Source organism: Gorilla gorilla, chromosome 5, assembly GCF_029281585.2.
Source record: "Gorilla gorilla gorilla isolate KB3781 chromosome 5, NHGRI_mGorGor1-v2.1_pri, whole genome shotgun sequence".
Lineage (NCBI taxonomy): Eukaryota > Metazoa > Chordata > Mammalia > Primates > Hominidae > Gorilla > Gorilla gorilla.
This window is the reverse complement of record NC_073229.2, coordinates 143,740,300-143,763,930: the sequence shown is the minus strand read 5'-3', so window position 1 is coordinate 143,763,930 and position 23,631 is coordinate 143,740,300. Positions and strand designations below refer to the sequence as shown.

The 23,631-nt window shown below is 38.2% G+C and overlaps 1 protein-coding gene across 1 annotated transcript in view; it reads right to left on the bottom strand.

The window, feature by feature from the left end:
- LOC109027227 (uncharacterized) overlaps positions 1–23,631 on the bottom strand; it is a 494,433-nt gene that overhangs the window by 279,467 nt on the left and 191,335 nt on the right. The window contains exons 2-3 of the mRNA XM_019028973.4: positions 14,338–14,423; positions 13,838–14,003 (exon numbers count right to left, since the gene is read on the bottom strand). Coding sequence (XP_018884518.2) covers positions 13,838–14,003; positions 14,338–14,403 — 232 coding nt within the window. The 5' untranslated portion in view covers positions 14,404–14,423. The remainder of the gene's footprint in view (positions 1–13,837; positions 14,004–14,337; positions 14,424–23,631) is intronic.

The window sequence follows — 23,631 nt, the reverse complement described above, 5'->3', positions numbered from 1 at the left end:
CCTTAGGCATCTACCTGAGGTAGAGTCTCTGGATTTGAAGATGACTTGATGGGAAAAGTAATATCTTGCATCATCCTCAGGCTTCCTGTATATTTATAATTACCTAATGGTATAATTTTATTTTTCTGCCAATGGATATACCTGCATTCTCTTTGAGATGTTGTGGGTATGATAAAGGGGTTATATTTGGGAGAACCAATATCTTGGATTATTGAGATACAAGCAGTGTCTGACCAGGCCCAAATAAAGTGACAGCATAGAACAGATCCAGGAACACTTCACTATAGAAGTTGCACTATTAGAAGGTGGTGTCAAGGAATGGGGTAGATTCAGCTTGCGTAGTCATGGGAATAGGAATGCTTCTTCAATGGGAGAATAATGTAGTGGAGAAAAATATGATCAAAGCACCATGGACACTCTAGGAGAATAAAGTTCAGAACCAGAAAGCTGAGATTTGCAACATGGAATGGATTTATGAGGTTAATCTCTAAAGGAAATTTCATGCAGAGGGTATGAGAAAATGGACTCACGGAGAATTACCTATACTTTTGCATCCTTGAATGCAGAATTGTGGAGAAAGATAGATTATTTCTGGAAAAGCTTACTTCTGGTGATATTGGAAAAGATTATTTCTAGGGATATTACCAGAGAGAAATGATGGAATTAAGAAGAGAATCCAAGCCAGTGTTAATCAGGCACTGCCCATGTTAAGATCATGACACTAGGTGCCAAAGTTCTGAAATTTGTATGTAGAGTAAATGCCATGAAAAAAAATGAATTGTATGTTTACTTTACAATGGAATTGTTACAGCAGTGGACTATACCAGAGAATAGTCCATTCATTCTAAAGAATGAAAAGGCTGTCAGATTATTTAGTCTTGGAGGGCCCTGTCTTTAAAGATGGTGCATGGTGAAAGTTAAGAAGATTTCATTCCACTCCCATACCCCACAGGATGCTGGCTTTCAGGCAGATTTTCACGGGATTGTTCAAGGATCTGAGCATCCTGGGATTCCTCATAGTGGTGAAGGGGAGGCTCCATGGCAATTACCAATGTGGGGAAGAACTGCATGTGCAGGTGAATCTCAGAGGGTCCCTCAATAAAGTTTGACAACATGCAAAAATGTTAAAGATAGATCAGAAGTAGGCCTGTGACCCCTATGCCATTGCTGCCCTAGCCCCAAGTGGCATTCAGCTCCAAGCAGCTGTGACTAGCTCCTTCGATCTTAGGTGCCCCCACAACCTTAAGCTGTCATTCCCTAGGCTTGTGGGACTAAAAGTAAAGGTGTCACTGTGAATAAAAGAAGAGTTAGGAATGCCAAGAATAGCTGAGCTACAGGTCTTGAATTACTAGCATTTTCACTGGCAAAAAGTGAGATTTACAAATCCCAAGTATGCAAAGATATAAATTCCATTATACTGTATTTCATAGAATTTAAGATACCATCATTTGTAAGATGCAGTGTTATTTTGCGTACTATTAAGAAAGAGAAATCACTGCCAGCTAAACTATGATACACCATGGATTTTTGAGCCGTATCTCAATTTCAGATATGTTAAGATGTGAAAAAACGTGCATCTTGGAATCAGTGAACTAAAGTATTTCTATAAGTATACTTAACTCTCAAACTCCTTTTTTACTGATGATAACAGACACATTCATCTTCCCAGTTCAAAGTAAACTCTGTCTTTTCTGGATTTTACTCAGTCTCATCTGGGTAAACAGAATTCTCCTAGAGATAGTTCAGAGAGAGGGGCTGTTTTCTTAATTTCACAAGGGAGAGTGCCATAGTTCTGCTCAGACCACAGGATCTCAGCTGACATGTGATGCAATCTGCTGTGGTCATCTGGAACCCTTTCAAGGTCTCTATTCTCCCAGTCCAGGTGTTCTGTGTCTGGCATGACCAACACTGCAAGATGCCTGCAAGTCAGTCAGCTTTTTTGTCCATCACTAGGGAACCTCAGACACTCCCAGCTGCCTTTCCCACCCTACAGTGAGATATAGGACCCATCAGATTACACATCTCTGTCAACTAGGGCCATACTCATGTCCTGGCCCCATGCTACACCAAGCGTTTTTCAGAGAGACCTGTAATTTCTCCTGATTGCAACCTGGAGAGGAAGGTATAGATCCCTCTTCTTGGAGAACCCCAAACTTGTTTCACATTTCTATTGCCCCGCTAACACAAAGAGCTTCAACCCCAAAGACAAGCCAGGTGTATATTCCTTTCCCAGGAACTCACAATAACCAATTTTATTCTTCTCTTCTCTCAACTTCACTCCCACCCTAGGTCAACTGATTTATCTTTATTCCCAAAGGCACAACAATCTGCCTAACTATTCAGACTAACCTATTGTTTATGCCAGAATCATGGCTTTTGATGATGTACAAATATCTCCCCAGAAATTCAAATGCTAACGATTTTATCCTTTTCTTGCTCTGAATAATCACTCACCCTGAAGCCAGCTCATACAGAAAGCTGAGGAGAAAGGAATAAGAAAGGTGAATAGTAGAAACAAGAGAAAAAAGTCTTAAGTTAACATGCCAAAATACAATACAGTAATAGTAACCCTTTATCCACGGGAATGCTTCCTAAGACCCCCACAGTGGATGCCTAAAACCACAGATATATACTCCATATATACTATGCTTTTTCCTATATCCATACATGCCTATGATAAATTTTAATTTAAAATTAGGCATAGTAAGAGATTAATAACAATAACAAATAATAAACCAGAACAATTATAACAATATATTGTAATAAAAGTCACACAAATGTAGTCTCTCCTTCTCTCTCTCTCAATTATCTTATTGTACCATACCTATTTTCAGAGAGCAGTTGCCCATAGGTGGGTGAAATCACAGAAAGTGAAATCACAGATAAGGGGGTAGTACTGTAACACTAAAACAGTAATCCTATGAAATCTAGCCCACATTCTCCCTAAAACACCTGAAGGGGTTGTGCCTAACCATATCTTGGGTTAAATTTGCTAGGTGCATAATTTTTTGGAGTAAGTTGTAGGGTTGGCAAAGCACTTCAAAGATGTCCTCCAATCCCAAAGATCTGAGCTATTAGCTATAACAATGGAGATAAATTGTATTTTAGGAGTTATCCACTACTGTCAGTAGCAAGCAGTAAACCCATATGTGGCCACACTCCAATGCATTCATTGAGCATTGCTGTACTCCCTCCAAGAGAAGATAGGAAGAGCCAGGCATCAGCCAACAACTTATAGAATTGACTCCATAGATCCCCAAGAGCCAGAATTGATGTCAAAAATGGCCCCAATTCTTCACCCTTTCCTTTATTCATGCCTCTGCAATGTGACTTTTAAGTTTCTTTCATCAAGCAGTAAAATCTATTTCCCCACCTGAATGTAGTTTGGCCCTGTGATTCGATGTGGCTCTTGGAATGGACCAAAGTGGCTGTGTGCCACTTCCAAGCCTGGACATCCAAAGGCCTTTCATGTTTCTACTTTCTCTCTCCTGAAACTCTGTCCAGCATCATGAGAATAATTCCAGACTCATCTGCTGGATAATAAGTCACCCCTATCAGCCAACAGCAACCAACCTCCAGACATCCTTTTTCACTCAGCCATTGCACTGAATGATGCACATGTGCGCAAGGCCAGCCAAGATCAAAACTGCCGAGCAGACCCATAGACTTGTGACCAATAATAAAATGCCAGGGCTTTTCATACTATTTTTTGGAGTGATTTATTATGCAGCAATATCTAAAGAATACAGAAAATTGATACCTGAAATGGGATGCTGCCTTAAAAACACATAAGACACCATTGGTTTGGGGACTGGGTAAGAAGCAGAGGCTGGAAAATAGTGGGCAGACTGTTAGCAAAAGTCAGAAAAATGGTGAGAAAATAATACTAGAGGATGAAAATATGGTGGCCTGTATTATGGGGTAGTGAAGCAGGTGACAGAACAGTTGCCTGCCTTACTTGAAAGATGAAAACTGTATGTAGTGAACTTTTGGATTTGACTAAAGAAATCTCCAGGAAAGATGTTAAAAGTGTTCTAGCTGTGTGTGATATTATACAGAGGTGGAAAAAAAAGATAACATAAAGAAATCACTGACAAATTTGAAAGCAGAATTTGGAGAGAATATAATAAACCATAATTTGGCGAGTTGGAAAATAGAACTTCTCATTACCAGTGTCCCCAGCCTGAGGACAAAGACTAAGCCAAGAGTCAAAACCTAAAAAAGAATTAAGGCAGTTTACAGGTTTTCTCATTTAGGCAAAAGGACATCAGGAATCTTAAGACTGTGGTTCCACAGAAGTAATCCCGAAGTAGCAGTAACTCAAAAGAGGCATGCTTATCTTTTGTCAGAAGGAATGGATTTTGATTCAATTCATAGGAAGATTTTTTAGGAAGTACACATGTGAAAATACCACCAGCTTGGACTAAAAGGAACTGAAATTGTTCAAATTGCAAAAGGGTTTTAGCCTTCAACTTTCTATGGGAAAGAATCAGTTTCAAAAATCATACTAGCTGGCAAAGGTGAACTGTTTCTTCAGAAGCAGCCAAAGAGGTGATGGACAAGGAAGGATGACAGGGTAAAGAGCGAGAAAAACCAGTGGACTGCAACCCACCACTTCTAAGAAGCAGTAGAGACAAGTGGGCTGAGAAGATATTCCCAGGGAAAAAAACCCACGTCCAATTAAGGGGCATTCTCAGCTCCTAGTACAGGACGACCTGCAAAAGTTTCCAGCTCGATTTCACAGCTGCTACAAACCAGTGACTCCCATGCTTCCTGTTTTTGATGGAAGTCTCACTTGCAGTTATCTGTCCCTATCTCACAACTGTATGTTGGCTGAGGGAAAGAGAGCTAACTTGCTTTTAAGTTCATACATCTCTGAATCAAAAGGAGCTATATCTAAGGAGCCATATCTGAACCTGATTAAGATCATTCATCTCTGGAATTCAAGTTTGATGTCATGATTGATGGAAGCTTCTGGGGATCCTGGAATTAGGGAACTAAATAAAGGTGGGCTTAAATAGAATGTTCCCAGTTCTTTCCCTGTCGCCCTCATCTTTATCCATTCAATTCTCAATGTAGCTTTGAGCCCCTCCCAGCAAGAGGTAGATAGACTTTATTTTCTCCATTGACTTAATTTGGCCAAGTGGCAGAAGTGATGGTATGCCAATCTTGAACCTCGATCTCAAGAGTTAATATACATGTGTATGTGTGTGACTGTGTATGTGTGTGTGTATACACACTAGTCTTACAGTAGCTACGTACATATAGATGTATACACCTACCATAAGAACTACATATGTATATGGCTACTATAAGAAAAAGCTTAAGTTAGCTCACTGGAAAGACATATGGCTGAGTTATCACCATCACTACAGACATTAGCCGGTTAGCCCCTAAACATGTCAGATGCCCCAGCTGACAACAGAGGCATGAGTGAGCCTAGCCAAGGTCAGCCAAGTTTGGAGCAGATCAGAAAGTCATCCATCTGACTTATAAACTCATGATCAATTACAAAACTCCTATTTTTTAAATCATTAAGTTTTAGATGGCTTTTGCACAGCAATAGTTAACTGATACAGGATAATGCTCTATCAAGAGGATCATAGGAGTAATATCAAGATTTTTCTATCAATTCTGTGACCTACATTATATCTTTAGAAAAACAAAATTTATATCTACTAACCATAGTCAGTTTCTGTTGTTTGCATCCAAACTCCTAAACTACTAATTTATAAACTAATTTCTTCATCTTTGGAATATGCAGCATAATGTCATACTTTTTTCACTTCCTGCAGAACCAACAAATTTTAATCCACTCGTACTTCATGAGCATCATCTAATAAAGGTGATCCCAAAGAGAATATAGAGCAACACTAATTGTAGGTGACTTATAATTCCCTTTCTCCCTCTAAAACTAGGGATTATGACAATCAGATTTTTATTGAGTAATTCCAGTAGGAATTTTATAATTGATTCCACAGAACAAAATGAGAAATTTAGTTTTTAAAAACTCTGAAATATTAATCTTGTTTTCTTCCAAAGCAATTTTTGTTCAGGGATGATAATCATGCACTTTCTTTGTACCCACAGAAATTTATATAACACTGAATATTTATCAAGTCAAGATCATCTAAAGGTTTTTTTTAACCACAATTTACATTGACTTATTTCCTCTCAAAGTGGACCATACGTCACAGTCTACAGGCAAAATCTAAGGGCACACTAAAAATCTCAAAACTCTATTTTATTTGAATTTACTTACAATCATGCAGGAACTTGAATTTTTCCTCAACTTTTTCACAAATTTCACAAAACTTGTTAGGTGCCATTCCTAACAAGTTCCTAGTATTAATACATCTGAACTAGTGATCTTGGTTACCATGTGGCTGGCAACCCACATTTCCTACTTTTGTTGCACCATATCACTGTCATGATAATACTTGGGTCATCAATGCCACTGGTGATACACAAATAAGAGTGGCCATGCTGATGGTGCTGCTGGGGAGGCTGAAGATATCTCCACTGAGGTTGCTATTTCAGACTGGCCAGGCATCCTGTGTTCTGATGGTACCATTTCCCCAAGTCATACCCTTCTCTACAGCTGCAGACACTGCTAGAACCAATGATGCTGAAGGTGTCTTATGTTTTTAAAGACTAATGGAGATTTTGCTGAGAAATCGATAGTGTTTTTAATGTTTGCTTTTGGCTTTTAGTAGTATTTGCTCACTGTTATTTACGAGTTTTAATCTAGCACTCAATCTTGAGCTGGCTGAGCAACTGGAAAACCATACTCTAATCTTTTGCCTTTGACTTTGACCAAGGCAATATGCCTCAAATTTCACTTCCGCTATAATGGCCTTTTCCAAGAAGCACTTCTGTGCTTTCTACAGTATACATAATCCCCAGACAAGACCCTTACTTAGTTCTCCAGACATACATGGAGAAGTATTAATTCAAGAATAAAATACAGTTTAAGCTCAGGCGAGGACTGCTGATTTTTATGTAACAGAATAAGTAAGAAAAAAAGAAAAAACTCTCACTTTATTTAGATACTTTTTATTTAGTTGAAGTAGATTTTCATATGCATAAATACAAGCAAATGTCCTATAAAATCTACTACTCATAATAAAGCCCATCTATCATGAGTTTATTGTATGCCAAATACTTCAGAGCACTTCACATACACAACCCCATTTTTCACCTTTTCAGAAGAAGAGATTGAGGTTTAAAGGAATATTTAGTAACTTAACCAAAGTCAACAATTAATCCAGGCCTGCTTGATGCCAAAACTCTTATTCTTAATCTCTGTGATTTAGTGAAGTAATTAAGAATGAGATTATGAACATAAAGAATCTCCTGTATAAAGAATGAAATTATGAACCTGAAAACCACTGATCTTCGTTCATTCAATAAGCATTTATTAAATTCCTATTTATGCTTCAAGCTATGCTAGACACTTGGAAAATGATGAACAAACAGCGTGTACCCTCTTGGAGCTTGCATTTTAATTTTCCTTCCCATCCTTCTTGACAGATAATCTAAGACCAATAAATGCAACTTCAGTAAAAGAGAAGAACATGAACTTGAAGTCAACCTATTCTCCAAAAGCAATGAGGCATGTGACCTTCAGAGAAACATATACTTCTTGAGATTTCCTGGAAGATACAGAATAACTCAGCATCACCATCCTTATGCTCTTTCTAGAGGAGTTTTATTTTATGGCAGGTGCCTCGTAGAAAGGCATTTATGTTACAAGTTAGCATAATTCTGAAGAAACACAATCCTTTTTATAGTAAAAATATGGAACTTGGATTGATTAATAAACAGAGCCATCTACAGAATAAGAAGCTCACAGCGCAACTCCAAAATGAATCCATTTTTATAATATCTTCTCTGCCAGCTACTTTAGAATATACTATGTGCAAAAACAAAAATACTACCCTTAAAATAAAACAGGCCTCAAGGAATATCTGTTTTAAGGTTGATTAAATTCCCAAACACTGAAATTTCTTAAGCTTCTACTTGAAGGGACTAACAAAAAATGTCAATGTTGTTTCTCCTCTGCAGAAATACTAGATATTGCCTTAGATATCACTAACAGAAATATTAGATATTGCCTTAGATATCACTAACAGAAATATTAGATATTGCCTATTAGATATCACTAACAATGCATATAGTATCTTAACAGGTACGTGACAAATGGGGCTTGGAGAAAAGAGGGAAGTATGTTTATGTGATCTATAAAATGAAGTGAAAAATTTTAACCACATTGATTCAGTAAGATTTTCAAAATGAATACCTAAAGGGAGATTTTCCTCGACTTTTCTTTTACTTCAGTGAACGATTTATCTTATTAGAAATAGGAGAGTATTCTCCACTGGCCCCAAACACATAGAACCTGTATTTCACATTCTTCCAATGAGAAAAAGCTGCTCTGCTATAATATTATATCTAACATTTGAATGAAGGAAAGAGTAAAATATTAGATTTGCTTATATAGAGGAGCAAAATCCATCACACAACCATCTAATAAGGTTGGCTGAGTGACTTACTGTGAGTAAAACAATAGAGCAAGCAAGGATGCAGAAAAGACTTCATAGATTGCTCTACATTTTTATAGTTTAATCATAAGTCCCTTTATCTGAAGAAATTACTTTCAATCATGTAAGGAAATGATGGCATAATTGGTTGTCTTCTTACCAGCCTAGAATATGAGTAGACACTTATCCTTCATGGTATGATTTGAAAGGCTGAACAAATCTTATCATGAAATCCACCCTTTTCCTCCTCTGTGCCTGAAATTCCACTATTAGCAATTCAATCTTTTGGATCTTATAGGATTTTTATTTTAAATGTACTATGGTCTCTTGTGGCCAAGCTTGTTGTAGTTGTAATAGCCTTTGGTATTTCTGAATTTCCATTTGCTATAGAACTTCACATGCATGTTTAGGTTAGCATGCTTGAAAATTATTAAGGCAGAGTACAAATATCATTTTAAAATTAGACATTTACTAAATTTTGGATGTAAAATGAAGTAAGTTGTAAGGTCATGACATCCATTCTTCCCCCTTCAAAGATATGAACTTATTCCATTTTTAATTACATAATCTTCAAAAAATAAATTACACATCATATTACCTAAACCAATGATTAACAACCATCACAGTCAGGCAATGTCTTAGCTAAGTAAAAAAAAAAAGTTTTCGACTACATCAATAGCTCCTTCAGTACAATGTAGAAATTGTTTTTGAGCCTTCACTAAGGACCAGCTACTGCACTAGGCCTGTTAGAGAATACAAGATCAGACTTGGCTCTTGCCCTCAAGAGGGTCCCACATAAATTCAGGTAGTTCCAAGGCAGCACAGACTATGACAAATGCAGCAGGAGAAATACAAACACAATGTTAGTGGAGACATGGATTACTTTAAAATTGGGAGAGTGACCTGTGGAAAGCAGTTTGGAGATTTCTTAAAGAACTGAAAATAGAACTACCTTACCACCAAGAAATCCATTATTGGGCATATACCTAAAGGAAAATAAAACATTTTACCAAAAAGACACATGCTCTTGTATATTTATCACAGCATTATTCATAATAGCAAAGACATGGAATCTATCGGGCGAAATTCACCCCCGATATTTCACGTAGGTTCTTTTCTAGTTTCCCTAAGTGTCAGCCGGTCTGAGAAATAAAGGGACAGAATACAAAAGAGAGAAATTTTAAAGCTGGGTGTCCAGGGGAGACATCACATGTTGGCAGTTTCTGTGATGCCCCCTGAGCCGTAAAACCAGCAAGTTTTTATTAGTGATTTTCAAAAGGGGAGGGAGTGTACGAATAGGGTGTGGGTCACAGAGATCACATGGTTCACAGAGTAATAAGATATCCCAAGGTAGATGGAGGCAGGGCGAAATGACAGGACCACAGGACTGGAGTGAAATTAAAATTGCTAATGTAGTTTCAGGCATGCATTGTCATTGATAACATCTTATCAGGAGACAGGGCTTGAGAGCAGACAACTGGTCTGACCAAAATTTATTAGGTGAGAATTTCCTAGTCCTAATAAGCCTGGGAGCGCTATGGGAGACCGGGGCTTATTTCATCCCTCCACTATGACCGTAAAAGACAGCTGTCCCCGAAGCGGCCATTTCAGAGGCCTCCCCTCAGGGATGCATTCTCTTTCTCAGGGATGTTCCTCACTGAGAAAAAGAATTCAGCAATATTTCTCCCATTTGCTTTTGAAAGAAGAGAAATATGGCTCTGTTCTGCCTGGCTCACTGGCAGTCAGAGTTTAAGGTTATCTCCCTCATTCCCTGAACATTGCTGTTATCCTGTTCTTTTTTCAAGGTGCCCAGATTTCATATTGTTCAAACGCACATGCTCTACAAACAATTTGTGCAGTTAACGCAATCATCAGAGGGTCTTGAGGTGACATACATCCTCCTCAGCTTACGAAGATGATGGGATTAAGAGATTAAAGTAAAGACAGGCATAGGAAATCACAAGGGTATTGACTGGGGAAGTGATAAGTGTCCATGAAATCTTCACAATTTATGTTCAGAGATTATAGCAAAGGCAGGCATAAGAAATTATAAAATTATTAATTTGGGGAACTAATAAATGTCCATGAAATCCTCACAATTTATGTTCTTCTGCCATGGCTTCAGCTGGTCCCTCTGTTCAGGGTCCCTGACTTCCCGCAACAGAATGGTGCCCATCAATGATGGATTGGAAAGAAAATGTGGTATATATACACCAGGGACTACTACACAGCCATAAAAAAAGAACAAAATTATGTCCTTTGTAGCAACATGGATGCAGCCGAAGGCCATCGTTCTAAGTGAATTCAGGCAGAAACAGAAAACCAAATACCACATGTTCTCACTTGTAAGTGGGAGCTAAACATTGAGTACACATGGACACAAAAATGGGAATGATAGACACTGGAGACTCCAAAAAGGAGGATGGAGAGAGGCAGCAAGCGTTGAAAAACTATCTATCAGGTACTATATTCACTACTTGGGTGATGGCATCAATAGAAGTCTAAACTTCAGCATTATACAATATATCCCATATAACAAACCTGCACATGTACCCGTTGAATCTAAAATTTAAAAATAAATATATAAATAAATAATAAGAGAAAACTGAAGCAATGAAAATACTGGTAGAGACGGTGAAATCCGCTAACAATTCTACTCTGTGCCAAACTAAGACAAATGAATAAGGCAATACTGCCTTGATGAAAAATCACAGGCTATCGGGGAGCAGGTCTTGAAAGCACTACTGTGGGCCAATGTGGCACAGTGATGGTGTAAACAAGTTACAACGCCATGGAAGAAAAGAACACAGAGCATTTGTTTTTATAGAAGGGTTGGGGAGGTGCCTACCTTGAAATCTAAATAACAGATAACAAAAGGAGATGAAGGACATTCCAGGCTGCAAAGTTCAACCATCACATAGTTGAGGAACTGCTCTGAAAGTTGGGTATGAGTTTCACAGGAATAGATTGTCACGGGGATTTCAAAAACAAGGCAGTAAAAAACAGCAGTTCCATATTTTCTGCAAAAGACCCCTTTATAAATAAGTAAACAGCTACTGGCTCAAATTTCAATTGTATTCTTCCTGGATTGTGTTTTTTTAATTATTTTTTCGCTGTTGTCGCTGAGCCCTTCCATGTCTCCGAAATTCACACCTTCCATGCTTTCATAATAAGAGTGTGGCCAGTCATGGCCTCACAAATTCTATACACCATACCCTTGTTGGTTCATTTTATCAACTTATTGGTCTAATTCAAGTCTGTCTTTTACTTGAGAAAGAAGAGAAACTTCTCTGTTTACAAGGATCATATAGTTTTACCTTATACAAGTACGTAATTTGTCTATATTGTCTATTGTTAATGTATTCATACCATTGTACCAAGTAGCCCAGACTGGAAGCAGTCCCCATAGGCCACCCCCACAGTTTGGGAGGGTTGTCAGACAAAGTTATGGGATACTTAGTCACCACAAAACTCTGGCTTGAAACTTGTCTCCTTCCTCCCCCAAGTTCCTCAGGAATGTGCAGTCACTGTCACTGCTGGGTTTACTTCTGTTATTTTTAAGTGTTTGTGATGTGAGTTTCCTTAGAAAAGCACCTGACAGTAATCTAGTTCATAAAAAAAAAAAACTGTGGTTCAAGAAGTTGAAAAAGACCTTCCCTAGATTTATTGTCATCTCCTTCTGCATGGGGACGGGTTTCCCCAGGGAGGCACCAGGATATAGTTTCTTACCTCTGACCCACCAGATGGTAACACCTCCCCTTGGTGGCCAAGGAAAGCAGGCAGCACCTAGGGTTAAAAAGTAAGTGGCTTCCACACCTAGCACCCTGAAAATTATGTAGTTGCCTGCTATTTACCCTTGCCTGAACCATAAAGTCATTTTAATGTACATAGTTCTAGATTATGGCTACTTTCCAAAAACATCACCTCTTGTTCATTTACTTATTCATTCAACAAATCTTGAGATTACAAAAGAGAAACAAATAACAGATATGAAAAACTGATATAACACCTTTTAGTGGGAGAGACACAATTGATCAATACATCAATACATGTATAAATACATAACATCATGGCATGTAATATTATGTCATGTCAGGTAATAGTAAATGCTATAATGAAAAAAAAGGCAAAATAAACAGAGAGTAATGGGAAGTGCTAATTAAGATACAGTAGCCAGGGAAGACCTCTGTAATATGCTATGTGGGCAGAGACCTGATTGGAGTGAACCAGAGGGATATCCAGGAAAAGAGTAACACAGAGAGAAGTGCATGTGCAAAGGCCTTGAGGTGGAGCACATATCTACCAAGAACAGCAGAAAGTCCATGGCATTGGAGTGTGGTGAGCAAGGGGAGGATGGAAGGAGACAAAGTCAGGGATTAACCAGGAACCAGACCCTGAAGGGCCCATCAGCTATGGAAACAAATTTGCATTTTATGCTGACCCCATAATCTGAAGGAAAGAGAGGAATCACGATGACTACAAAGTTTTCAGCCTGAGTCTTGGAATAAAAGAAGTGCCATTTAATGACATGAGAAAAACCAGGAGAAAAGCAAGTTGGCACTGAGAGGGAGACGTGAATTAAGAATCAGTGGGTACCTGTTTCGCATTGTAGAGTGATGATTAGCATTTACACACTTTTGTCTTTAGGGATTTCCACCTAAATTTTCATGTCTCATCAACTTCCAATTATTAATATTTTGGCCAGGGGAGGCATGTAACCAGAATGGCAATCCAAAACTTATTTTAAGTTTCATGCAGAGCTGATTTCAGGGGCCATTTTGAGGTCGGTAAAATTTATGAAGTTTCCCAGTCTCCAGGTTTGCCTCTTCCCCAACCCATCCCAAATGTTTTTCTCCACATTATCCCAGATTTCCTCTGAACACATTCATTTCCCTTGTTACCTGTCTGTTTCTGCCTCCACTCATCACCACCCATATGACTAGGGAAAAGATTAGGTATCAGTCACTTACACTTAGAATGAATTCAACCCCATATTTAGTATCTCTCTGAAATATTTGCTCTTTAGAGTTTGTCCCTAATTATGTGATAGATATTCCTGTTCTCCATTTAATTCTCCTCTTAAGGGAGCATCAAACATGAAAAGATGCACTGGTAGGTTTAGACACCTATAGATTTTGCCTACATTTGAGATATGTTATGAAGATAAGAATGACCCAACACAATGTATGCGAGGAATGCTTCCAAGCATCCTCTGCTTGTCCAAGAAAGACCCCATCTGAAAAATGGTTTTAAAATAAAGCAGTCTATGAGGGAAGAAATAAGTACTTACTTACCGCTATGATGATTACAGGATGTTGAATATTGTCTGAGGTGGAGGAATAAAGGTTGGTTGTCCAAACTGATCATCAGAACAAATGGCCATAAAGCAAGTTCCTGGAACAAACAGGTAAAGTCAGGGACTACCAGGAGCCAGTAACATGATTCCAGTGAGCCGCAGATCTGGAAAGAGGACATGACATAGATTCAGAAAGAATTTCTAAGAGAAACAGCCACCAACATCGCAGGTGTGATTAGCTTTTCAGAGCTGTGTGTTCCCATTTGTGAGCACAGTGGCATTCTCCAGGACCAAGGAAATACCCATTGCTAAGTCATATTTACCCCAAGCCAAATACTTCTAGAAGTCTAAGTACTTTGATTCATTACTTTATGCTGATTATCTTTATCAAATTCTTCATAAAGATTATTTTAAAATGAAAGAACTGTAGGCAGAATACTACTGATTTTTATCTCTATGTATTAGCTGACACTCCTTTCAGTATTAATATTCTATTACCTTTTGGAGGAATGTGAATGGGTCTTTCCTCATTTGCTTCATTTTCACGTATCCCTGAACTCTCATGAATGGATGTTTTTCTTTTTCTAGAAAGAATATATGCGTGCACAGATTAAAATGTTTTCTAACGGAAAATCAGTCCTACTAGTGGCATTTTACTTAAGTATTGGAAGAAAAATAAGAATAAACAAAAAAAATTCCCATTTAGGTATTTATATGTTCTAATATAGCAAGCAGAAAATAATTTTAAAGTTGCTAAGATTAACTTGTCACTCTTAACCCAAAGAAAGCCTATTCAGTTATGTCACTAACCCTGAATAGAAAATATATCCACACATCTTCATTACAGCAGCCAATCTGGCTGCCAGAATTGACCTGAAGTATAAAATCTATACTAAAAAGGTAATACACTAAAAGACCAGTGACAAATAACTACTAACAACGATCTGTGCCAAACCAATCCTGAAGCCCAGGTGACTTCACCAGAGGGTAATCTCATAACCTGAGAAGTTACTGAATTATTTATACAGCTTCGGGACTAGACATGTCCTGAAACCCCTAGACACTGTACTGGAGAAGGGCATCATGGGAATGTGCTTCCTACTTGGTGAGAAGCATTCTGCTTCCTGCAGAGAAAATCATGGCTCCAAGGGTAGTGTTGGTGGTGTGATCTGAGGACATAAGGAACAATGCACACCACCTAAATATCCTTTCACAATCCTTTTGGGCTCAATAATTATTCCCTAATAAAATTTTAAAAATTATAGTCATATATATACCCTCTATAAATATGTATATTCATACATATACACTATGTATAGTCCATGTATATATTTCATAAACATTCAGTAATGTGTAATATATATTCATAACCCTTACATAAGAGGATTTGTGAGTTTAAATTTTTCTCATAGTGTAGAGATTATAGATATTTTATCATTTTATCTCTCCTTTAAACGTATGTGTTTCCTTTGATCAAGGACAAAATAAGATCTATGAACCCAATCATACTGTCATTTTGCCCTCAGATATCAGAAAGCTCAGAGAGAACATTAATTCTCAATTACATTAGTATTCTTAACCTATGTTTTCAGTCAAATTTTCTCACCCAACTTCAAATTTCCTCATCCTCACTATTTGGGTTTTGATTTGTTAACTTCATTCAAATGATTGTTTTACTTATGCACCTAGCATTAAAAATAACTCATGTCTTTTTTGTTCATAAGTACAATACATATAGATAATATCATATTTGATATACACATTTATACATATGTACATATCTAATAAAAATAAGACAATAGCTAGCTATTATTTATTTACACTTTACAATGAAAGTGTACTACTTTTTCCCAAATGGAACCTGAAAATGGGTCTTGACATGAAACAAGGAACCTGGAGGGTATAGGGAACAAAAAACCAGGGCCCGGATGGGAGATGGTAGATGCTGAAAGGACCCTTCTTTGTTACATTTACTACCAGGCAACTTTGTCCAGGGAAAAATCTCTGTTTCTGAGCAGGCTCAGAATGGAGAAGAGAGAGATAAAGGAGAGTAGTAGGTCCTTAGTAGTCAGGGGATTGCCTAATGAGAGTTGAAATTCAGTTCCCCCTGAGTGTTCTGGAGCAAGCTCTGGAGCCAATTCTTAGTCAGGGAGCCACCAAAGAAAAGAACAGAAGCCCATGTCAACTCTAGAACTTCTTAGTCTCTTGGAGCCACTAAACCAGAGAGGATAGTGGATCATCAGCCTCTGTGGCTAAAAGAAAAGCAGGCACACTTTGATTTTTACCCCACAGGAGGGGTGAAGGTAGGCTAAGTGCTCATATAATGGTACTTTCTTTTCTTTGTTACCTCACAAGAATTGTTCTGCAAATAGATGGAATATTTTTTATATTTTGTCAATAGAGGAGATCAATTCAGTTACAACCACTCAACTCAGATCACATCCAAGGCACTTTGATAAGCCACTGCAACTAATGATTAATCTCAATCAATTTCCTGGTTGCTGTTATAGTTGCCCAAGCCCTGGTAACAATCTGGAGCCTTTAAGACCAGCATAGAGTAGGAGCTGAGAGAAATCTGCCAATAAGGTGAGGCCACTATGGGAAGAGATCAGCAATCTCACTGGAGCATCGCAAATGCTTGCATGTGTCTGGTCAGGCTGCAACATTACCAACATCTAATTCCAAGGGGCAGGGGAATGAGCACAGAAGAATGTCCAGTCAATGGAAGAGTTGTCCAGTCAACTGGCAGGCAGAGTCAGATTAGACTTGATAGATATTCAAGTCTCTCTAATAAATGCTTGAAGCAGAGAGAAGAACCTGACAGGAACTTGGAAATCAAGTTGAGTACCAGGCAACCCCATGGCCTAGGATCCAGTCCCAGGAAAAAACTAGAGTAGGAACCAGAAGGCAGGAGCCCATCAAGCAGATCTATACAGCAGATTGGCCATACTTCCAATGGGATTGCAAGAATAAGGGAAGATGCAGACCTCTGCTTAGCCAGAGCTGAATCTTTCTCATGTACCAGACAATGAGCTCAAATTAACAGACTATTTACAGATCATTCTCAATGGTAGGAAAGGGACTCTCAGTGTATTGTTTCTCAAGTTCCCACCACTTAGGGAACCAAGCAGGGTGAAACAAGCCTGTGGATGGCAGGCTGGAATACCCAGAGCTTCAGTTTCTGCCTGCATCTAACATGGAGCCTTTCCTTGCCCCTGAAACGATGGCATCTGCAAATGGGAGAGTGAGACAGTCCTGCAGAGAGCAGAGCCCAGGTCCACAGGAGCATCACAGAAGGATAAAGAATACATAAGGGAAGATAGATCAGTTCAGAAGTCCAGCCTTGAAAAAGAAAATGACCTTCACAATATGATTATGTATTAAATTTCAGGCCAAATATTGATGCTACAAAGGATAATTTTATTGTAATTTTTATGAATAATTCCCAAGACACTTTATTCTCGCTTTAGAAACTTTTTCATCTAAATATTTTACATAAGCCCTTCTTTCTTAAAAAAATTCAGAATTTTTATAATACATCAACCTGATGTGTTTTATAATACATGCTGCTTGAGTTAATGAAAATCCTGAGATGAAACTTATTACTTAAATTATTTTAAGGTACATTATACAGCTTGTAGAAATCTGCCATTTTCCCCTCAGAATAAACCACTTCCCTCTGGTTTCGCATAATAAAGACTTGAAATTCGCAAATTCAGGCATTATAAATCACTGTATCCCTTTGAAACACAACCGGTCAATTGTCTTTCTCAGCTAAAATGTATTGAGTTGCTATTTTGTAGACTATTATAATCCAGGATACAAACTAAACCAAAATTAACTGTATGTAAAATCTATTACAGAGGAGCTTATAAACATACCACCTGAAAGTTTTACACAATAACAAGAAAAAGGGAGATTTAACATGAAAACTGCTATAGGGAATACATATTTATAATTAACTAATGACTACTGATTATTCCATATTGTAACTAAATTATGATAGATCATAATTAAAAGCAATGAGTTTTACTGTTTAAAATAATTACAAACTGTGAAGTTATTGTTGTTGTTGTTGTTGTTTGCCTATGGTGCAAACAGTCTGAAGAAGGAGAGAAATAATTGGGGCTACCTCATATATCTACTCCATAGGAAGGAAATAAAGTATCCCCTATTTTCTTCATGGCATGATGAGGAACATAGTTAAAGTATGCCCATGCTCATACAGCCAGGGATGGTTTTGTGCGCATGCAAGTTGCACAACGCACAGAGTCTCACACTCAGAAAGGCCCTGCCCTTAATCTAATGCTCTATCACCAACTTGAAGAGTCTTCATAATTTTCGAAGGAGGAACCTTGCATTTTCATTTAATTCTGGGCCCCTCAAATTGTGTAGCCCATCCTGCATACAGAGAGGCCCATTACAAATCAAGGAACATCATCTCTATTGGCATAGGACTTCACACAGTGTCTGATGCATGGAACGGCAAATGTTCATTGAATGAATTAAATAAAATTTACTCCCTAATTTTCAAGACAGATTTTGGTCTGCTCCAAACAGTTGACTTTCTTTCAAGCCTATGGGGGAAGAAACAATCAAAGAAGGGAATTTTCTGCCACTGAAAATATTTTCCCATATCAACTTAGCCATATTAATCTCTTCCCCTTTTTTAACAACATGCAATTTATTAAACTGTATGTGACCAGGGTTACGCTGATATCCAATGCAGGCTGAGCACATCCAGAGAACCTTGGGATATCCAGGTGGCAGGCCACCAGAACTCCTTATACATGAGGACCCATATCCATAAATATTCTTTAAGAAAATAAAAAAAGGTAATTTGGAAATTTGGCAGTTAGACCCCTGAACCCCTTGAACAAAGAGAGAACTCTCAAACTCTGGATCTAGAAAGGCAGTGAGTCATCCTGTTTCAGGAAGAGCTAGCAAGGTGACTTGACTTGGGCAAGAAGGATTGCTCCAAGGCTGGATCTCACTCCTATGCACTTCTGTAGGTAGGTCTGGGGATTCTTGCACAGCTGGTATCATATTATTTGTTATAGCACAACATCGGCTGTAGGGATGAGCTTGGTGGCCACATATTTACCATATGACCCTGCTCCTATGGCCACAGTGATTGAGCAGTATGTGGGCACATGTCTCCAGGAAAGCTCCTTCTCTGACATTTTGAACTAAGACTTACAAAGCTAGAGTCAGATAGCAGGAACTTCCACTGACAGGTCACATAGAGGTGGAGCTGGGGTGACCCGCCTGACCATTGTATGAACTAATGTTTAAGTTAGAAAAAGCCAAAGTGCACAGCGAAACAAGGGATTAAAGCAGATGTGCTGAGAGAAGCAAAAGCCAGAAATGCAGAGAGAAGCAGAGGGATTATCTATCTCCATTCCTAAAGCTTTCCAGTTTCCAACTTCATTCTCACAAGACCCAGCTTATTTCCGTGTTTATATATTAAGTAAATATCCTTTCACTCAGCTAGCTTTGTTTCTTGCAATCAAAGGTCTAGTACACCATTCCTGAAAAGTGTATTCTAAGTTCTTCAATAACATTTACTGAGAAATTAAAACACCAACAGCTGGGATCACCCAAGATAAGATCATCTGGGGTTGGCCATAAGAGCTGACGTTAGAGCAGAAAAAGATGTGTTTTCTCAACCTCCAAAGAAACAGAGTCAATTATAACCGCCTAATATAAGCTGAAAAAACATTTGCTTCTTAATGGTGCCCATTCCAGCTGTTTCAAAGGCATCCACCCAGTGCTTACAGACTGCTCTGTTACTTTCCTACTGCCAGTTAGAAGGTAGGAAGCCCAGCCATCCCTAGGACTGTCTCACAGGCCCAGCACTGGGAGAGACATAGCCAGATTACCAGCACAGAAGCCATGACAATGATATCATATTACCCAGCACTGTCCAGGAACTCAAGAGAAAGAAAGGAATCTGGAGAACAGAAGCAAAATCAAGCAGGGAACTCAATTCAAAAGTCATCGCAATGGTCATCCAAGTCCTTGACTAACCCTGCAACAGATAATCTGAGAAAGCAAGAAGTAGCTTTGTATATTGGTGCTCTTCATGGCTTTTCATTAAATTCATTCAAGATCTTTGTGATAAGCCTTCTTCTTGTTATTTCATACTGCTTCATTTGTCCTCTGCCAATAAATTTTCAAAAGCAAGATGATGCCAATAATTCTCTTTTCTCCACATTTGCCACAACACTGGACACATGAAGGTATTTGAAAATATTTATTTAACTGAATTGATTGAATGACTAGTTTCCCAAATGGGGTTAGTAAATTTCTATTTATCATATGGTAGAATCTAGCCCAATGTCTTGATGGATAAAAGAAAACAGTGTAAAGCACAAGGGAAAAATGCTTCACCTTCGCTAACCTCTAAACCTTCATTGATTTTCAAGTCTTTGTTGCATTTTCTCTCCCAATATTATTTAAGACTTTTTCACAACATGAATTTCTACCAGGCCAAGCTTGAAACACATTATTTCAGCCTAGTTGAATTCACACACACACACACACACACACACACACACACACACCCCTCATATTATTTTTCCCTAAAGCACATGCTTTGTCTGTTGAGCTTTTGGTTAGCACAGCTCCTAGCATCTTGCATAGCTGTCTGCTCACATTAGACATTTAATACATACTTTGCTGTTTTAAGCAGACTCCTGAGAGACTCTTTCAAATAACCCAAGTCTAGGGATGAAATAAAATCTCCAAAGCTGCTTTTAAAGAAGGTACCAAAGAAGGGATGCCAACAGCCATCACACCTTCTCCTCAACCACTGTGTCAGAATATGCCCCTGAAAGCAGAGTTTCTTCACATTTATGGTTTCCTGTGGTAAGTATCTGGCTCGCCTTGAACTCTAACCACCTGGACCTCAACCCAGTTGGTCATGGCATGTCATGGTGGATTCTCTCTTTGCTTGCCTTGCCTCTCTTGTTGATTGGATGAATGCTTTACCTCCTAACCCAGAGCAAACACAAACAAACTGGCTTCCTCTTGCCATGTCATAGGACCCTGGGCTCTAGATTTCCAAACTGTACTTTTTACCACTCACTTGAATTATATTTGGCTGTTCCATGCCTGGCTCCTTTGGACCATAATAACCCTGGTGCTATCCATGATCTTTCCTTCTTTTCATCCTTCCTTCTCTACTTTTCATGCTCCTTTTGGACAGACATTAAATGAGGATTTACTGTTACTCTAAAGAAGCAAAATTGAGGAAGACAGAGTTTTTTACTTCAAAGAAGTCATAATCCAGTGAAAGAGACTGCCAATGAAACAAGCTGTTAGCACACAATATGATAAATATTTTCTTGATATATACACAGTGAATTGCTTCATTCTTCTGAGCAAAGGCAGGGAAAAAGCTACAAAGCAGATGATGATGTCTGACCTAAATTCTAAGGACTATCAATTATTTTGCCTAAATGCTATGCTATTGGCCAATGTTTTCATACGTTACTTCCAGGCAATATGAAAAAGAGAACTTGTAACATTAGATTTACATCCTAGAAATTTCACTCAGGTAGGTTTGGGTGACTTGAGGAGAAGGTAGAAAAATCTGATGTTTTTAGAATTTTTAAAACATAATTAAGCCTTTTATCTGTTTTTCACAGTTCATTATATTTACCATTTTCCTTTTATTTAGTAAAAGTACTTAATGATGTCTTAAAGGGTGTCATGATAGTAATAACAAAACAATAATCCCAGCTGTTCCTGAGAGATTTTCTATATTTTATTGCTGAATTTTAAAAATTACTAAATATAACTAAATTACCAAAAAATTATTAGTTAAAAGTTTAAACCATTACTAAAACATATATTCACTTTTATTACTAACATGGTTTTTTAAAATTATCATACATGTTTTTATTATAAAATATAAATATAAGAATTGTCACATATAAATAATCAACCATGATTGCCCTTATATATGGGTAAAATTTTACTACTGATTTACTCTGTATGAAAGTATGTCTATAATTATCTGATACTGAAATTTAAAATTCTAGTATCAGAGATGAGGCTTTAGATTTGATACAAAGTCATTTTCCAAAAATACCTTAAAGTATTTCAGTGGAACACTGACTGCAGCGATAACCATTATCAGACAACAGCACCTTCAAGAGAATTAGGCTATCAAATGTGCTTCACCTGATAACTAAGTTCAAGTAGATTACTGAGAAAATGGGATTCTTAACAGAGTGGAGAAAATACTAAGAAAGAGATGAGAACGTGCCTAGGTAAGATTTTTAATCACAGGCACTAGAAAGCATAAAACATAAGGGTATTGCGTGTTTTAGGGAAAGATGGGATAATATAAGATACGACAAGAAATCAGAAAAGAAAAGAAAAGAAAAGATATAATCACCATTTTTTCTATAACTGACCAAAAACTCTTCTCAGGATGAAGCTTACAGAGAAAATTATTATGCACATTAAAATAGTTAAGGGGTGGGAGTTGTTTCAGAACCAGCACCAGATATAAACACCAAAGTTCATTCCTCCAGTGAACTAGAACTAGAAATTTGTTGTCAATTAACTGAGAACGCTGAAAAAAACTACTGAAGGTTCTGAAAAGTAAACAAATCAGGCAGATGCCAGAGAGAAAAGAAAACTGGGCATTATTTTCTTTTGTTGTTGTTCATTCTCACAACTTTGTATCCAGGGTGAACTCCAGTCATAGAGTGGTTTGGCAGTGGCAGCAGCCACAAAACTTCTAGGGGAACCCCATATTTCTGCCTGGAAGTAGGTCCTGCATGCTGGAGAGTGTAAGGGAATCCCAGGATATTGAGACCTAGAAAAGGAGATCTACTAAATCTGTAAATCTATATAAGGCTCAGGCTTACTCCTCATCTGTGCATGTGTGGGGCAGACCCAAACCAGCACAGTAAGGCTTCGAGAAATAAACTGAGATTTAAACCACTGCCCATATCTCAGACTAGCATCTGAGTTTTTCATGTCAGGCACACGCTCAAACTAGCATTGAAAATGCTTTGAGAACTTAACTGAGATATAAACCACAGCCATAAAAGATCGGACAGAACACTTGATCTTAACCAACGCAAGTTGTTTGCCTTCTCCAGAGGATTATACATCAACATTCCCCAGAGGATTATAACCAGATCCAGAGACTGTACATTATAACATTCACATCATCCAGGATAAAAGCCAAGATTACTCAACATGGCAAGAACCAGGAAAGTCTGACCAGTTCTCAAGGGAAGATACAATAAACAGATGCCATTCCCAAGATGACTCGATGTTGGAACTATTAGGCAAAGGCTTTAAAGCAGCTGTGATAGTTATGCTCTGTGAGTTAAAGAATAACACATTTAAAAAGAACGAAAGGTAAGAGTTCTTAGAGGAGTGCATACTACAAAAAATAACCGAATGGATATTTTGGAACTGAAAAAACAATATCTGAAATTTAAAAAATTACCAGATGGGCTCAACAGAAGTTTGGAAACAAGAGAGGAAAAAAATCAGTGCATTCGAAGATGAATCAATAGAAGTTATTGTTAAAGGATCTTTGGGGTGTCACTTTTCTGGCCTGAAACCTCTGGCCAGTGGCACCTTAGCACAAGCTTTGCTAGGGCCCACTGGGCGCATTCCACCCATTCAGCCTGGCAGATTGTGCTCAGCTCACACTACTGGTCTGGCTTCCACACCTGCCAAGGGTGAGTCAGGTGTGCAGCAGCGAGGGGTGTGTGAGCAAGCGCAGGGTCCAGCCACTGCACAGACACACTGGCTGCT